The sequence below is a fragment of the Gopherus evgoodei genome, chromosome 15 (genome assembly GCF_007399415.2).
Source record: "Gopherus evgoodei ecotype Sinaloan lineage chromosome 15, rGopEvg1_v1.p, whole genome shotgun sequence".
Taxonomy (NCBI): domain Eukaryota; kingdom Metazoa; phylum Chordata; order Testudines; family Testudinidae; genus Gopherus; species Gopherus evgoodei.
The window spans coordinates 16,742,764-16,757,321 of record NC_044336.1 but is presented as its reverse complement, the minus strand read 5'-3'; the positions used below and the strand labels follow the sequence as shown (position 1 = coordinate 16,757,321).

At 42.0% G+C, this 14,558-nt stretch overlaps 1 protein-coding gene across 3 annotated transcripts in view; it reads right to left on the bottom strand.

Annotated features, from left to right (window-relative positions):
• Positions 1-14,558, bottom strand: part of ABCC3 (ATP binding cassette subfamily C member 3) — an 80,889-nt gene that overhangs the window by 25,092 nt on the left and 41,239 nt on the right. For all 3 annotated transcript variants that reach the window (XM_030534164.1, XM_030534166.1, XM_030534165.1), the window contains exons 8-15: positions 11,981-12,199; positions 8,703-8,880; positions 7,989-8,150; positions 6,672-6,764; positions 4,172-4,375; positions 2,376-2,522; positions 1,889-1,976; positions 713-779 (exon numbers count right to left, since the gene is read on the bottom strand). In XM_030534164.1, coding sequence (XP_030390024.1) covers positions 713-779; positions 1,889-1,976; positions 2,376-2,522; positions 4,172-4,375; positions 6,672-6,764; positions 7,989-8,150; positions 8,703-8,880; positions 11,981-12,199 — 1,158 coding nt within the window. The remainder of the gene's footprint in view (positions 1-712; positions 780-1,888; positions 1,977-2,375; positions 2,523-4,171; positions 4,376-6,671; positions 6,765-7,988; positions 8,151-8,702; positions 8,881-11,980; positions 12,200-14,558) is intronic.

Below are 14,558 nucleotides of genomic sequence, written 5' to 3'. Positions count from 1 at the left end.
TTCTTGCAGAACCTGAGCTTTTCAAGCAGGTCAGAGCCATGTCAAAGTTTCTATTTATGCTAAATGTGTTATAAATGCTTGAGTGCCTTTGATTTTGACCTGAAACTAGACAATATGTGCAACTTTTTAGCCACAATTAGATTTGACTTTGTTCAAACAGGGGGTCAAACCAAAACTGGGAGGCTGGGGGAGAAGGCTGCAAGCAGAGGTTCTCAAAAAGACCCTGAGATACCACAGTGATGAGTATGACACAAAATCCTTAACAGAACAGAAAAAGTGTTCTTATGTCCATGAACTAAAGTCTTCAAGGCCCAACATGTACATCTCAACTCTTTTAATAGCACTACTAGCAGACCATCAGATAATCTGATTTTCCCGGTCAAGAGATTGGGCCAGTAAATATGTATTATCTACATTAGAAATTAATTTACTCCATCTGTCCCTTAATCTACCTATGATATGCCAGTCACTGCAGTTTCTAGGCTCTGTAATATTTAGACTTTGTACAGCATAATAATATGGGACAAGCAAACTGGTCTGATGTTAAAAAAACTAAGACGTGTGCAGGAGATCGGATAATATAACTTTGTAACAATGAAACAAAAAGCACTATTGGTTTAAAATTAAACAACCTTGAAACGGATTTCATTAGAGACAACAAACAGAGAGAGGCAGGTAGATGCTGTACTGGAATTGTATAAAGAAATCTTACTCTTTCAGAGATGGCTTGAGCTCCTTTGCCCAGCTGAATGTCCCATTTGTTACAGTGATGGCATAGCCTGTACAACAGAACATAATAGAGAGGGTGGGAAAAGTGTTGTGCATAATAGTGCTGAATGAGGCCTTTCTTCTGAAAAGGGAGGACAGTTGGAGGACATTTATTTATACACCACTATGGAAGTTCTGTGTTCAGTTCCATTCCCTTTTCTCTTGGCATGCGAAGTAACATTTGTGATCTGCTTAGTCACAGGGGAACACTGTTCAGAGTAAGTGAAATCACAGAACTGAGACATGAGAAAGATGTTTATCTCCCTGCCCCGGCAGGACAGGTCCCTAGAGCAGCTTATCACCTGAATTGCCCAGTACAGTTTTCAACATCCCTCTGTGATAATTACAACACATCACTCAAGGGACTACTCCATAGTCAGTAAAAGGTTGGCAGTTTGCTGGGGAGGTCCATGTACAAGTTTAGGCCTTCCTCTGAACGGCTCCATACTGCTGACCTAACAAGATACAGATCATCAGGCTTTATGCACCTCCTTGTGGAATGGCAGGCATGTAATAGTAATCACGTGGCAGCTGCCTTGCATCTCCTGCCCTCTTAGAATCTTGAAGACAAAATCTTTAAATCAAAAAGCAGCAAGGATGCGTTACAGGAGAACACTTCATAAATCTTATGAGATCAGACCGTTTTCCGACTGAAACTGGGATCTTGTGCCTCTGGCAGTGGCCAACAGAAGCGACCACCAAGCGACCTTCCCTGCCTCCCAAAACCTGCGTATCATCCCTATGCATTTATGCAATGCCAAACATGGCCCTGCCTGGCCCCTGATGATCAGCTGATGCCCCAAAGCATGATACGCTGTTAGTATCCATTACATTACAAATACAGACTCAAATACAGAGCATTTTAAAAGAACAGCTCATGCCTCACGAATACAGCCAGAAACCTTGGTAGTTTCCACATTGTCCCGAGGGCAAACAAGCATTTTCCAGGAAAGGACTTCCTTTCTGAATTCACTGGCATTATTATTAATTGATTCTTGTGTAATCCAGGTAGCCTATTTATAAATATTGCAATTTTGGGGTTTTCTATGCATTCTCCCTCTCCAAAGCCACATGGACACACACATGCACACCCCCATCATCCACACCATCTCCTCTTTACCTGGAGTAACCACCTTGGTTTCCACACAATTTGGATCAAGCTCTTCGTGACTCAGGAACTGCTGAATTCTCTTCAAGGAAACACTTGTCTAACAAAAAAGGGGAGGCATTATTTCATAGTTTTAAAATGAGAAACCAGTCTCCTTCCTGTCAGGAGGGAAGCAGGCTCATGCTTTTACCATGTGGAGTTCATGAACCATGACTCATTACTTCCCTGGGATGGGTTGTAGAACAAACATCAAGATCTGAGCTGTGTCATTTTTGAGATAAAGTAAATTTGCTTAAGTGAAGCAAAACTCACACGAAATGCCACAAAACCCAGGCTCACTCACAAGCAGCGAGGCTGCTAATAGTGCAGTGCTACTAAAAGAACATTGAAAAGAGTATGGGAGACACCTTGAATTGTCATATTTCACAGTCCAGTTTAAAATCAAGAGATACCATTGTTTTTTGCATTTGAAGCAAATGATGAACAAGACCTTCCTTACCTGTGCAAGGTTGCTAATGACCTGTGGAAGCATGTTGAGTGGAAACCGTAGGATATTAAACAAGGAGAGGGAGACAAAGGCTTTCTCTGCATCCAGAATATTGTTTTCATCCACACTGACGTATACTGCAAATGTGGTCAGCGCAACCTGAAAGACAGAAAGTGCATTTGATCACTCTTGATTTGTTAAGAGCATTCAGGCCTAACTGATAGAGTTAGAAATAAAATCATTGGAATCAGAACTAGACCAATTCACTATTGCTTTTTATCTTTTCATATATCAAATCCCAATGTGCTTTAAAAGACACGCCATTGTGCCGCACAAATGATGCTAATGATTACCAAAGTCTACAGAACAAGACTATTTGCTGATTATTGTTGATTATATTTCACTGAAAGTTGAGATTTAAAGGTGAACTGCAATGCTCTTGTGAGTACATAAAAGTTTAAGGTGTACTTATTAGGGTGTGGTTTGTGCTCTGGGGAAAGTTCAGGTAACTTTCTTGTTCCTTCCTCTCCAGTTTGTCCACTGTTAACTTCAGTATCACTGGTCATTGGAGGCTAACCACAAAAATGTAAACCAAGGAGGCTTGGCAGGAAATCAAAGGAGAAACCCATTTTCTAGTAAGTCAAGAAGGAATTTCTTAGTATTTACTGCATAAGATACTTGGCTTCTATTCCCAACTATGCCACTGACTCTGTGTAATCATGTGCACCCCTCTATAAAATAGGGACAATAATATTTATCACTCACAAAATAGCTGCAATCACACACAACATGCTGGTGGGGACCAGTGATGAGAATGCATGAGATTTACAGCTAAATCGAAGGGAATTTAACAGGAAAGTCTGAGAGGGAGGAAAGAATGTGGCTCTTCATCTGCTCCCAGTGTCTGTGTCTATGTCTATGTCATACAAAGGCATAGTGAGGAGAATCGCTCAGGAACTTTGAGACAAAATATTTTTTCATCAGAAAACGCCAATTCAAAACCAACCTTTTCCCCCAAACAATTTCATGAAAAAGTTTCCCGTTAAGTTTCAGAATTGTTGACACTTCCCATTTTGACATTTCCAGAATGAAAGAAGTTCAGTTTTTAAGGTCAAAATGACTTTTCATTTAAAAAATTAAGTTAAAGTAAAATAAATAAATACATAAAATGAGGCTGAAATCTGTACAAGCCATTTTGATTAACCCCATATAAAACCCCCTACTCTCACCTGATTTTTGGTGCACAATATTTTTCAAGTATCAGAGGGGTAGCAGTGTTAGTCTGGATCTGTAAAAGCAGTAAAGAGTCCTGTGGCACCTTATAGACTAACAGACGTTTTGGAGCATGAGCTTTCGTGGGTGAACACCCACTTCGTCAGATGCATCTGACAAAGCAGGTATTCACCCACGAAAGCTCATGCTCCAAAACATCTGTTAGTCTATAAGGTGCCAGAGGACTCTTTACTGCTTTTAATATTTTTCAAGATTTCGACTTTTTGTCTTGATTTGGGACGGAAACATTTTTTGAAATCTCAGAAATTTCCACAGGATGGGAAAGTACTTTGTGCGAGACTTCACTGAAAAATACTTTGAAGAACAGTGTCATAGAATAGTAAAGTATTAAATTGTTTTAAATAGTAAAGTATTAAATTGTTTTAAATAGTATGTGTGATTTTTAAATAGACACGTTTATTCCAATACCCATTTGATATGCAGTCATTCTATTTAAGGGCTTTGCAGTTCACCTTCTATTTTGTGCCCTGATAGCTTTCATACCTATTTGTGTAAGCAATACAGATGATGTTTACCAGAAATGGTGCGCTGATCCATGCAAAGGTAGACAAACAATGTAGATATGCTCCTTTCTTCAGAACATGGAGCTCATTCTTTCGTATCGCCAGTACTTTCTCTTGAAAGGATGGTTCCCATGCATAAAGCTTCAGTACCTTTATGCCACTCAGAATCTCATTCATTAGTTTAATGCGGGAATCTTTATACCGCATCTGTTCCACCTAAATTATTCCAAATAACATTGTTAAAAAAAATCTATTTATATTTTTTAGGCAGACACAAAAGGCAGGCAGTGTATCACATACATTGTTAGAAATACAAGTGCATTCTAATCAACATTACTGACTAGGGGTAAAATTTTCAAAAGTGTCTTCCAGTGGGACTTAGGCACTATTGAAAATGCTACCCTAACTCTTTCCTTTCTCTATTTAGATTTTTACTGATGTACAATTTTTGAAGTGCCTATTTAAAGGTCTGGGTGCCCTTCATTATTTATCAGTGTATTTTAAAGAAAACGGTCTCTACTCCATTACCCCCAGATCAAATCCCCAGGATAGAATGTGGACATAACGAAAAATTAAATGTAACATCTCACCTGCTTGGAATCCACGCACTCTGCTACGCAGCCCTAACCACCTCCTTACAGGTCAAGTGAGAAAATAAAGGCTAATCTTTACTAGGTAGTGATTAACTGGCAGATATTTTGGCTGTCTCAAGGTTTTGTGGAATGTAACTATATTGTTCTGATAGTAAAGCCGAAGGTATTGTCACTATTTATATTTACTTTTCAATTCTGACACTATTTAACCTCAAGAGTTGGGCTCTTTACCTCAAAAAAATACTCCAGTCACTATGAGATTACGACATCCCATTACTCAGCATAATCTCTTAACTGGATTTTTCCAGCTACAAGCCAAAGGAGTTTGTTGCATTAGTATTGCACAGTCATGGGGTGTGGATGCTCACGGAGATTGCTAATGGAATAAAGGGTTCCTTTCATCTTAAAGTCAGCAGTTCACATTTGGCCAGGGTTGGCACTGATGAAAGGCATCATCATCAGTTGACTGCCCAGTGGTCTACAAGAAATGAGTTGGCAGTTTTAATTTCTACCTTAGAGGACAGAAATCCATAGCACAAGTACACCAACACATCTGCCCTCTTTCTAGGCACTCACAGTTAGGATGACCAGATGTGCCGTTTTTAAAGGGACAGTCCCTTTTTTGAGACTTTTTCTTATATAGGCGCCTACTACTCCACACCCCTTGTCCTGTTTTTTCACAATTGCTATCTGGTCACCCTACTCACAGTAGGGGCCACCAAGTGAATGGGTATAGAGATGAGGGAATTATCCTCTTGTCCCAGTAGAGGTCCCCTTCAGACTGGGGTTTGCTTGGAAGAGCACCTGGCATCATTCTGCACATCTTTCACTTGAACAGTGAATCATTCAACTTCTCAATTTTCTTGCTTGCACTAGAGAAGGCCTGTGAGGAGAACTGGCTATTTAAATTATTAGTGCAATCTCCTTTAGTATTAAAATCATTAGCACTAACTAAAATGAAACTTGTTCAGTTTAACTCATGGATGGTAAGAGATGAGATTCTGCAGATAACGTGTAACGATTTAATCTGGACTCAGTCTGGCTGACAGCCTCTGTCTGTCACTAAGAATAGCTCTTATATTTGCTCTTATGTACTCAAAGCAAACAAAATAATAGCCTAATCTTCTGCATACATTTGTCCTTCTTGGGGCTCTGATCCCACAGAGGGATCCAACCTTGGAGACCCAGCTCATTAATTACTCGTCCAAGCTTTCTTCAGGGCCCCTTTCATTTCATCTATGGCTTTGATCCAAAGTCAAGTCAAAGAGCCTCTTACAAGGGATTCTCTCAAGCAGCTGAGGTCTGGAATGCAGATTTGTTTGTTTAAAAAAAAAAAAAAAGGTGGTATGGGAAGGTTAAAAAAAAAGAGAGAGAAAGTTTTGTCTTTACGTTTCAGTGACTTCTTTTAAAACACTCCCCTGCAGTGTTTGCAATTCAAACACCATAGCATTTGGCTTGTGTCAGAGAATGTAATAAAAAATGACCTGTCCAGCTTCAATATTCAAGCCTAGCGAAATGCAAAACAGGAGCCAAGCAACATCAATGGAGAAAAGTAACATCAGATTTTAAAGATTCATGAAGCTGAATCACTGAGTTATTTGTAGTAACACAGGGAAGGAATGTTAAAAAAAATAAAAATGGAGTGAGATTTTCAAAAGTATTCAATGCTAGCCTCCCTCTGCTCCTATGGAAATCAATGGTAAAACTGTCATTGGCTTCGATGGGAGCAGCAGAATTAAGCCAACACTGGATGATACTGAAAAGTTCCATTCATGATTCTTTTGACTAAGAGCATCTCATCCAATGTACACAAACACATTGCACTTTTGATTCAATAGGCACTAAAAAGACTTTGACTCCTTCCACTTCTCTAGAAGAGCCATCACGTTGGGTTATGGACTATTCTTAACGTTACCTACCTGTAACGCTCTGGTTTTTATAGCAATTGCAGCATTCAGTGGGATTAGTAAGATCATCACTGCAACCCCCGCCAACACAGAAGGCCCTAAATTCTTGACAGGAAAAGAGACAATGTAAGTTGTTGCTCTCCATGAAATTAAAGGTCATATCCGGTAGACAGCACTGAAAGAAGCTGGGTTTGGTAAAGAGTGAAGCATTGCTTCACTAACACATATTTGAAACCACAATGTGAATTTCCACCCTCCCACTGGGGCATTTTGACTCTGCTTCCCCTTTTCTCGTTGTATAAAGTCTAGATCACGGTATTGATCGGGAGCTACCTGCACGATACTAGCATCGATGACGTCTGAGAGTGCCTGCAATTTATTTGCGAAACGGCTCATGGTGGAAGGGGAATACAGCAGTGGACTAATGCAAACAGAGCATCTTAACAGATGTAGAGACCACCACCACAAACCTCCGAAAAAAGAAAATACAGTCCATATATGAAAAGATACCAAATATTTACAGGCAGGGAATGGAGAACTGAGAGGGAGGGCATTTCCCCTGACTTCTCTCTGATACAAGGAACTGTAATTGACAAAAAAAACCCAGTCACCCTAAATGTTAATACATGAGGGAGGGCATCCACAGCCTGAGTCAGAGGGTCTGTCTCTGTATTTGGACATAAAATGCTACAAAGTCACCAGCGGCTTATTATGTTGCTATGTATCCCAACCTTAGATTATTTTACAGCAGTAAGAAAGAGAAAACCTCTAAAGCAGTGGTCTCCAACATTTTTACCCAAAATCACTTTGCCCCAGCCCGGAGCCCCCTCCTGCACCTCCGCACACCACTCCCGGAACAGGCCAACATGCCCCTGCGGCCCATGGGGGGCTCTGCGCGCTGCCCCTCTCTGCAAACACTGCCCCCCGCAGCTCTCCCAGTGAATAGGAACTATAGGAGCGGTGCTTGCAGGCAGGAGCAGTGCATAAAAGGAGACCCCCTGTCCCCACGGCCACACTAGCCACTTCCAAGAGCGGCGTGTGGCCAGGGTAGAGAGCCTGCCTTAGTGGCAGCCATGCTGCACTGCTGGAGATCGCGATCGACTGGTTGGTGACCACTGCTCTAAAGGGTGTAACAGCCCAAAGTCCACTCATCCAGGGCACATTTATTCAATCAAATGCAGGAAATTTGGTAAGTTGGTGTCAATCATTCTATGCCAAAACAAGACAGAATGAGAGGAGGTTTCTGAAAATGGTGGCGAATTCAACAAACTAAAACCAGTCTCCGTGTCACTGAAATAAAAACTCTGACAAATGGGATGGTTCCTGTACCTGCCAGAGGAAGTATAAAGCTAGACAAATCTGAAGTGGTGCCGACCATAACATGTCCAGGAAAATCACCAAATCCATGAACCGCTGGCCATCCACTGACATCAAGTTGACAATTTCTCCAACAGTAGAGGAGCGCTTTGCTGAGTTTGTGATGACCAAGGACTGAAAAGTGAGAGACCCTGATAATTATCAATCTTGGACACATGCAGAGAAAAGCAGATAATAAATCCTTAGGGAATAGGAAAGCTAGATACCCTACTAAGTAGATACTTCTCCAGTAGGAATAAAACAATGAGGTCAATCCTAAATCATCTTTAATTCATTTGGAGAATAAAATGTCATAAAACATATTTTGTTTTGAGCTCCTCCATCTTGATCCGTACATGATGCCTTTTTATTAGATACAATTATTTTCTGAGATAATATGTTATGACCAAGGATGCACCTCTTGATTTTGAATATTTAAATAAAACCAGTATTTGACTATGCCATGTTTGGTGATCCAACAACACACCCATACTCAGCTGCTACTTTCTGAAAGCATTTCACGGTTCAGTGAGGCATTTTAGAAAACTGAGTATTCGTTTTATTTTCCAGGAGACTGCTTTCTCCCCATAACCATGAGCCTGTTCTCTCCTTATTGTCTAATGTGTAAAATCACTCCTCCTTGGCTATATATAGTTACATTGACCAATCACATGCTTCCAGTCTTACCTTTCTGTATATCATCCCAGTAATGCCAGTTCTCAGCCGCATCCCAGTAACAAAGCAGTACCGGAAATGCTGGTGAAGTATTATAGTCTGCAGCACAGCAGAGAAAAACATCAAAGCTGCAATCAAAAATCCCCACCAGGATGGGGCATCTTTATCCTTAGTGAAGCCAATTAATATGCTGTTTTTAAAAAAGTTGGGAAAGAAAAACAAAACAAGGAGAGGGATTAATGGGACATAACATAACACAGCTTCTCTTATCCATAGCAGGTTGCCACATATTCCCTTTTCTCACAAATGACAACAAATTCTCCTAGTTACAAGCTAGGTTATGGCTTTATTCAAATAACATTACAAAGATACAACAGCTAAACATTAGATCTTGCCAGAGAGAAAGGCCAGTTGTGAACAACAAGCAATAGATGGAATACATGGCAGAACATCAGGCTCTGCTGAGCTCCAGCCTCTATAATGCACTGTTGCTTATCTGGCCTCTCTAAGTAGCTCCATCTAGCCATGAGCTGAGTGACAAATACAGTGGGACACCTGCCTGTCTACTACATAAAGCAGGTGTAGGAGACTGTACTCACTCTAAGAGCACTCCCCAGTGTCAAGTTAAGGCATTACAGGGACACATCTCTAATGCCTCCACTGGCGGCCATTTCCACGGCCCCTCAACAGCATGTCTCCATCTTGGCCTTCTGTGGCCTGGCCCTACAGAAGTTCGGTCCCCTTCTGTGGTTATGAAAGTCCAATCAAACAGTTAACACCAACATTCCAAAGCAAACCCACTTCTGTCCTTCATGAGCCAATTGTGCTGTTACCCACTGCTTCTTCTCAGGGTTTTCTCACTGCATCCCTTTCACAGGGATGCCAGCAGCTTCCCCCAGCAATCTGTCCATTTCTTCCAAGTCCTACCTCCAGGCCTTCACAGACAAGAGTCTATTTCACTCACTGTGACGCCATCTCTGCTGGAGAGTCCTGGTTCTCCTGCAGCTCTCTCTCAGCTGAGCTCCCTCAGCCTACTTACAAATGCCAAGAGGCTAATGGATCCCCAGTCAACCTTGCCCCTCTGGCAGAAGATAGTTATTCAATTACTCCACAGGTCGGGAACTTGATTCTAATTGTTTTTTCTTCCTCTCCTCCAAAACTGTATCACAGCAGGTTATAGTCAAACCATCACCTCATCCTAACCTTCTCCAGTGCCTCGGGCTGGCTTCTCCGTCAGGGAAATAGGCTCCAAACCCCATTCTCCTAGATGTAGCCGTAAAGAACTGACAATCACATCTACCTTTTAGCTAAATGGTACTGCCATTAAACTAGCCATTCATCTTCATTAATAACTCTTGACTTCTACTACACACAATTGCTTTCCCAGTGAGGCCTGCATGGTGAAGATATCGCTAATAAGCAGAAAATATCAAGTAATGCATAATAACCCCAGTAACTGCATTTCCAATTTCAGGTTACTAGCCACATAAAGTGGATCTGGCACTATGAATCCGATAATTGAGCTCTGCCACAATAATTCTGCCTCTTCTTATCAGAGGAAAGTGGGACCTATGATTTGCTTCGAAGGCCAGAGCACCAGCTGGTGTGAACTGGCATAGCGCCAGGGACTTCAGTGACAATTTGCAAAAGCTAAGGATCAGAACTCAAATCACTTGTGGCAAAAGCATGGAGGCCATGTTAACATTCCTTTTTGGCCCCAAACCCACCTTCCCCTGAGCAGCTCCAGACAGCATCAGCAGACTGACACACACTAGATGGGGAGCTCTGTAAAGGCTCTTCTTGATGGACCCAGCATGTGACCTAGTGACCTTTCTAGAAATACAAAACTATTGTTTTACAGGCATCAAAACTTGCCAAACTGCCCTACTTTTTCCAGCTGCGAGAAATAAATATCCTGAGGCTGCTCACAAGAGTTTAGATGCTTACATGAATGCATGGCAATGTGCCTTGAGATATTACCAATCAGGACATTAAACTTGTCTGTGAATTGATATAAGTTTGAAAAGCTCCCAGGGTACAATGACATTTAACCCACTTTCCCCTTAAAAGCCTGCTAGCACTCTCCTCTTCCCTCAAGGCTTTGAAAGGAGATATCTTGTAAACTACAAAACACGATATGGTGGGTTAGATCCTCCTCTTTGTAACAAGTTTTTGTGTGTTATGCAAAGCACTCACCTATCAGCAGGATCTCAGAAGACAGCTCCATACAAAGCATTATTTTAACAGAGGTTTTTATACCAGCCTTTTTCCACCCCACCCCCTACATTCATTTACAGTTGTAATCCATTATTCTTTCCATAGGCATTTAAAATGTTGGTGCGTCTTTTAAAGATAGAAAGCAAAAAATGATTGCTTGATGGAACACAACTGTTATTCCCTGCAACTCTGGTATTTCCATCACTACATTCTTCCTAGTTAATGAGCTTGTGGGCTTTGCGCCACATGAATAAATCAACACAGAAAGAGAAGTGAGATACCACTTTACAAAGATGCACAGTCCTTTTATGACTTGGGCTGGGAGAGCCAATCTCCCAGGGAGACAAAGAGCAAAGTATTTTTATGAGACGTACTCCATGTAAGGAGAGTGCAAGAGAAGGCGGGAAAGGTGCTACTAACCCCGCTTCTCACTTTTGGCAAGGACTTTCCTTCTTGTATCTGATCATTTCCTTTTTCTGGAAAATGTATTCATCCCACCCCATGTTCTCACCACTGCAACACCTTTGAGAATACGCAAGGCCTTGGCTCTGACTAGAATAAATCTACAAATAAGGCAGGAACTCCCAAACCTGTCCCAGCCAAGAGCTACACTGGCAACCTGCCAGATGTCTAAGGGACATGCTTCATTTGTATACAATGAGGTATATTGCAGCTGCCTTCATCATTGATGTAGACATCAGGCATGCAAAAACTACTGATCCCAGAATGCAGTGCTCTGCCTGCCTGGCCGCAGATATTCCTCAGCAGTAAAGAATAAACTACTTTAGGCCACCACTCAAAATGCAATAGGCCATTTTTTAGCCCATGGCAGCCCTTTGACTATGCCCAATTTATGGGTCTTTCATTTTTACGTGTCCTAGTCAGGCCTGTCTGATTTCCCTTTTAGTACACAAGGAAGAATGTCCACCTTTTGCCATTTCACCACAAAAGCTGTCGGGCTTGCACACACAACACTGTGTGGAGAAAATAATGTCCTTCAAGAAGCATGCTCTTCTCTGAAGCGGAGACTTCCTGAGGACTGTGGTTAAAAATGACTGATAGGAGAAACCAACCTTAACAACTGAGGGTTGACGAACGAAAGCAGATCTTGGATCAGTTTATAGAAAGAGCCGATCAAGAAGTATGGGCCAAAGGTTCTTAGCAATGCTTTGAGGAAGGAAGGCTCTTTATGCTGCCTCTTGCCCTGTATCAGAACTTCTGCCTCCTCTGGGCCATCACCAACATGGTTCAGCACATGGTTAGATGTCTTCACGTATGTCACGTCTTCTTTCCTAAGAGTAGGAAACAAATGATTACGGCAAAAGCTCAGGAGCACTATGGCAGCTATGCAACCCAGTGAATAGAGCCCCAAACTAAAACACAAGAGATTTGGGTTCTATTCCTGGCTCTGCCACTGGCTCATTGGGTAACCTTGTGCAAGTCACCTCACCTGTTTGTGTCTCAGTTTCCCCCATCTGTAAAAATGTGAATAATGACACTCCCTTTGCAAATCACTGAGAGCTACTGATGAAAAGTGTGATACACTTATTATAATTTTATTTGAGACTCTGGGTGGAATTTTCAGAAGCACCTAAGGGAGTCAGACATCCAACTAGGGTGACCAGATAGCAAATGTGAAAAATTGGGACGGGGGTGGGGGTAATAGGAGCCCGTATAAGAAAAAGACCCCAAAATCAGGACTGTCTCTATAAAATCGGGACATCTGGTCACCCTACATCCAACATGCCCTTTCAATGAGATTTGGGTGCCTAATTCCCCTAGGTGCTGTTGGAAATCCTATCTTCTTGATACTCTCACTCCCTCAACCCTCTCAGAAAAGGCTGGCAGGATATTTTGCTGCCCTCCCCTCTCTATCAGCAGGTGTTGGAACCATGCTGACTCACTGAGGCAATTTTAGCTTAACAAACTCCACCCTGAATGTAATGCAAGTGGGTAAAGCCTCTAGAGGAGAGGAATTTAGGATCAGCTACAAGGAAGGACAGGCAAAGAACCCTGGGAGCAGCCATGACTGAGATGTTAATTTTGATTTAACCTCTTTTGTTAATAGCATCAAGAGAGGGGCTTTTTGACTTTTTCCAAGGACCGGGTAGTTTTTTTGGAGCTAGCTGAGGACTCTACTGGCCTGAAATTTGAACAGTCCACAGATTCTCAAAGCGATACCCGTGACAAAGAGTGCAGAGGCAGAAATGTGTTCACATGCATCATTCCTTGAACAAAACTGGAAATTCTGATCTGTTCACAGACCATCTGTGAACAGAAAATAAAGGCTAAATCAGACAAATAAATTATTTGCTGAAAGTAGTTCACCGGGTTTCACAGTCCATTCTCTCGCTCAGTATCTGCCACATTAGATTTGCTCAGTTTGCAAGCAACACACTTTGTTTGGGTGTGGGGGGGGGGGGGCACCAGCACTGTAAAGAATCTAAAAAAGACAATGAACTTTTTGACAAAACCCCAGGCACGGTTTCAGAATGGAAGTTCTGCCGGGCCCTCAATGTCTCTGTAAACCGTCTGCCCTCATTACACAAATCTCACTAGGGTGAAATTGGGTTTATGTCCATGCACCAAGAGACCAGATCCTACACAATGCACGTTACACCCTTCCACAAAAATAGACAAGTTATTAAAAGAACCAAACAGCCAGTGGTGTTAGTACTGGAAGCTCTTCAGATCTTACCTGCAAAGCAAAAACTCCCCCATCACATTTAACCCTGCCAAAAATACTATTATGAGAGAGTGGCTAACCCATAATGGGGGCTTTCCAACTTGGCATGATTGCATGGAGCCGGGAAACAGAGGAAAACCTCTGTATGGAGAAGAAATAGCTCCACAATAAGAGGAAATGGAAATGAAGGACCCATTTATTGACGTTTCTGGCTATACACACATTCTCAGTGAGATCTATTTATTTAGAAGTGCTTTTGACACCAGGCAGTGGGTGAGAGAGAGACAGTCACAACAAATAATTGTCCTTTTAGATCAGATTAGGACAGAATGTGAGATTGAAAGGACACCTCATCTAGTGTGAGAACTACATGCAAAGGCCAAGCCTGATGCTGGCTGCCCTTGAAAAAATGGGAATTCTGCCACTAACTTCGCTGGGAGCAGGGGCCTCTTTCATAAGCAATGTTGGTCATTTTTAAAAAACTTATTACTAGTTGGAAGTGAGAAGCTGAACTAAGCATCTCATCCCTAGTTCCTTATTCCTCACCCCAGGAGCTTATTCAAAGGCTGAAGGTGGTGTGAGATTTGAAAGCCTCATGCATGTGTGTGTGTGTGTGGGGGGGGATTCCTTTAGTTTCTTAAGATGCACATAAAGTCTGAAGATTGATTCAGCATGAAATCATCAGGCTCCAGAGCTATTGTGTCTCAGGGATTCCAGATGAAGTCTGCCCAGTTTCGAGTAAGGAGATCTTTCCCCACCCAAACTGCCACCTTTGCAAACTCAGCTTGGTCCTTTTGGCTCACACACCACCAGTGGTGGACATTCTGCTCTTATAACTTACTTAGGAATTCTACAGGTGATGTCTGAGCCAGAGAAGACCCCAGCTCACTTTCTCATAAGCGTGTTGGTTCTGCAGTGCTAACAGGAGTAAAAGTGTACTAAAGCAAGCACACATGACTTAATAC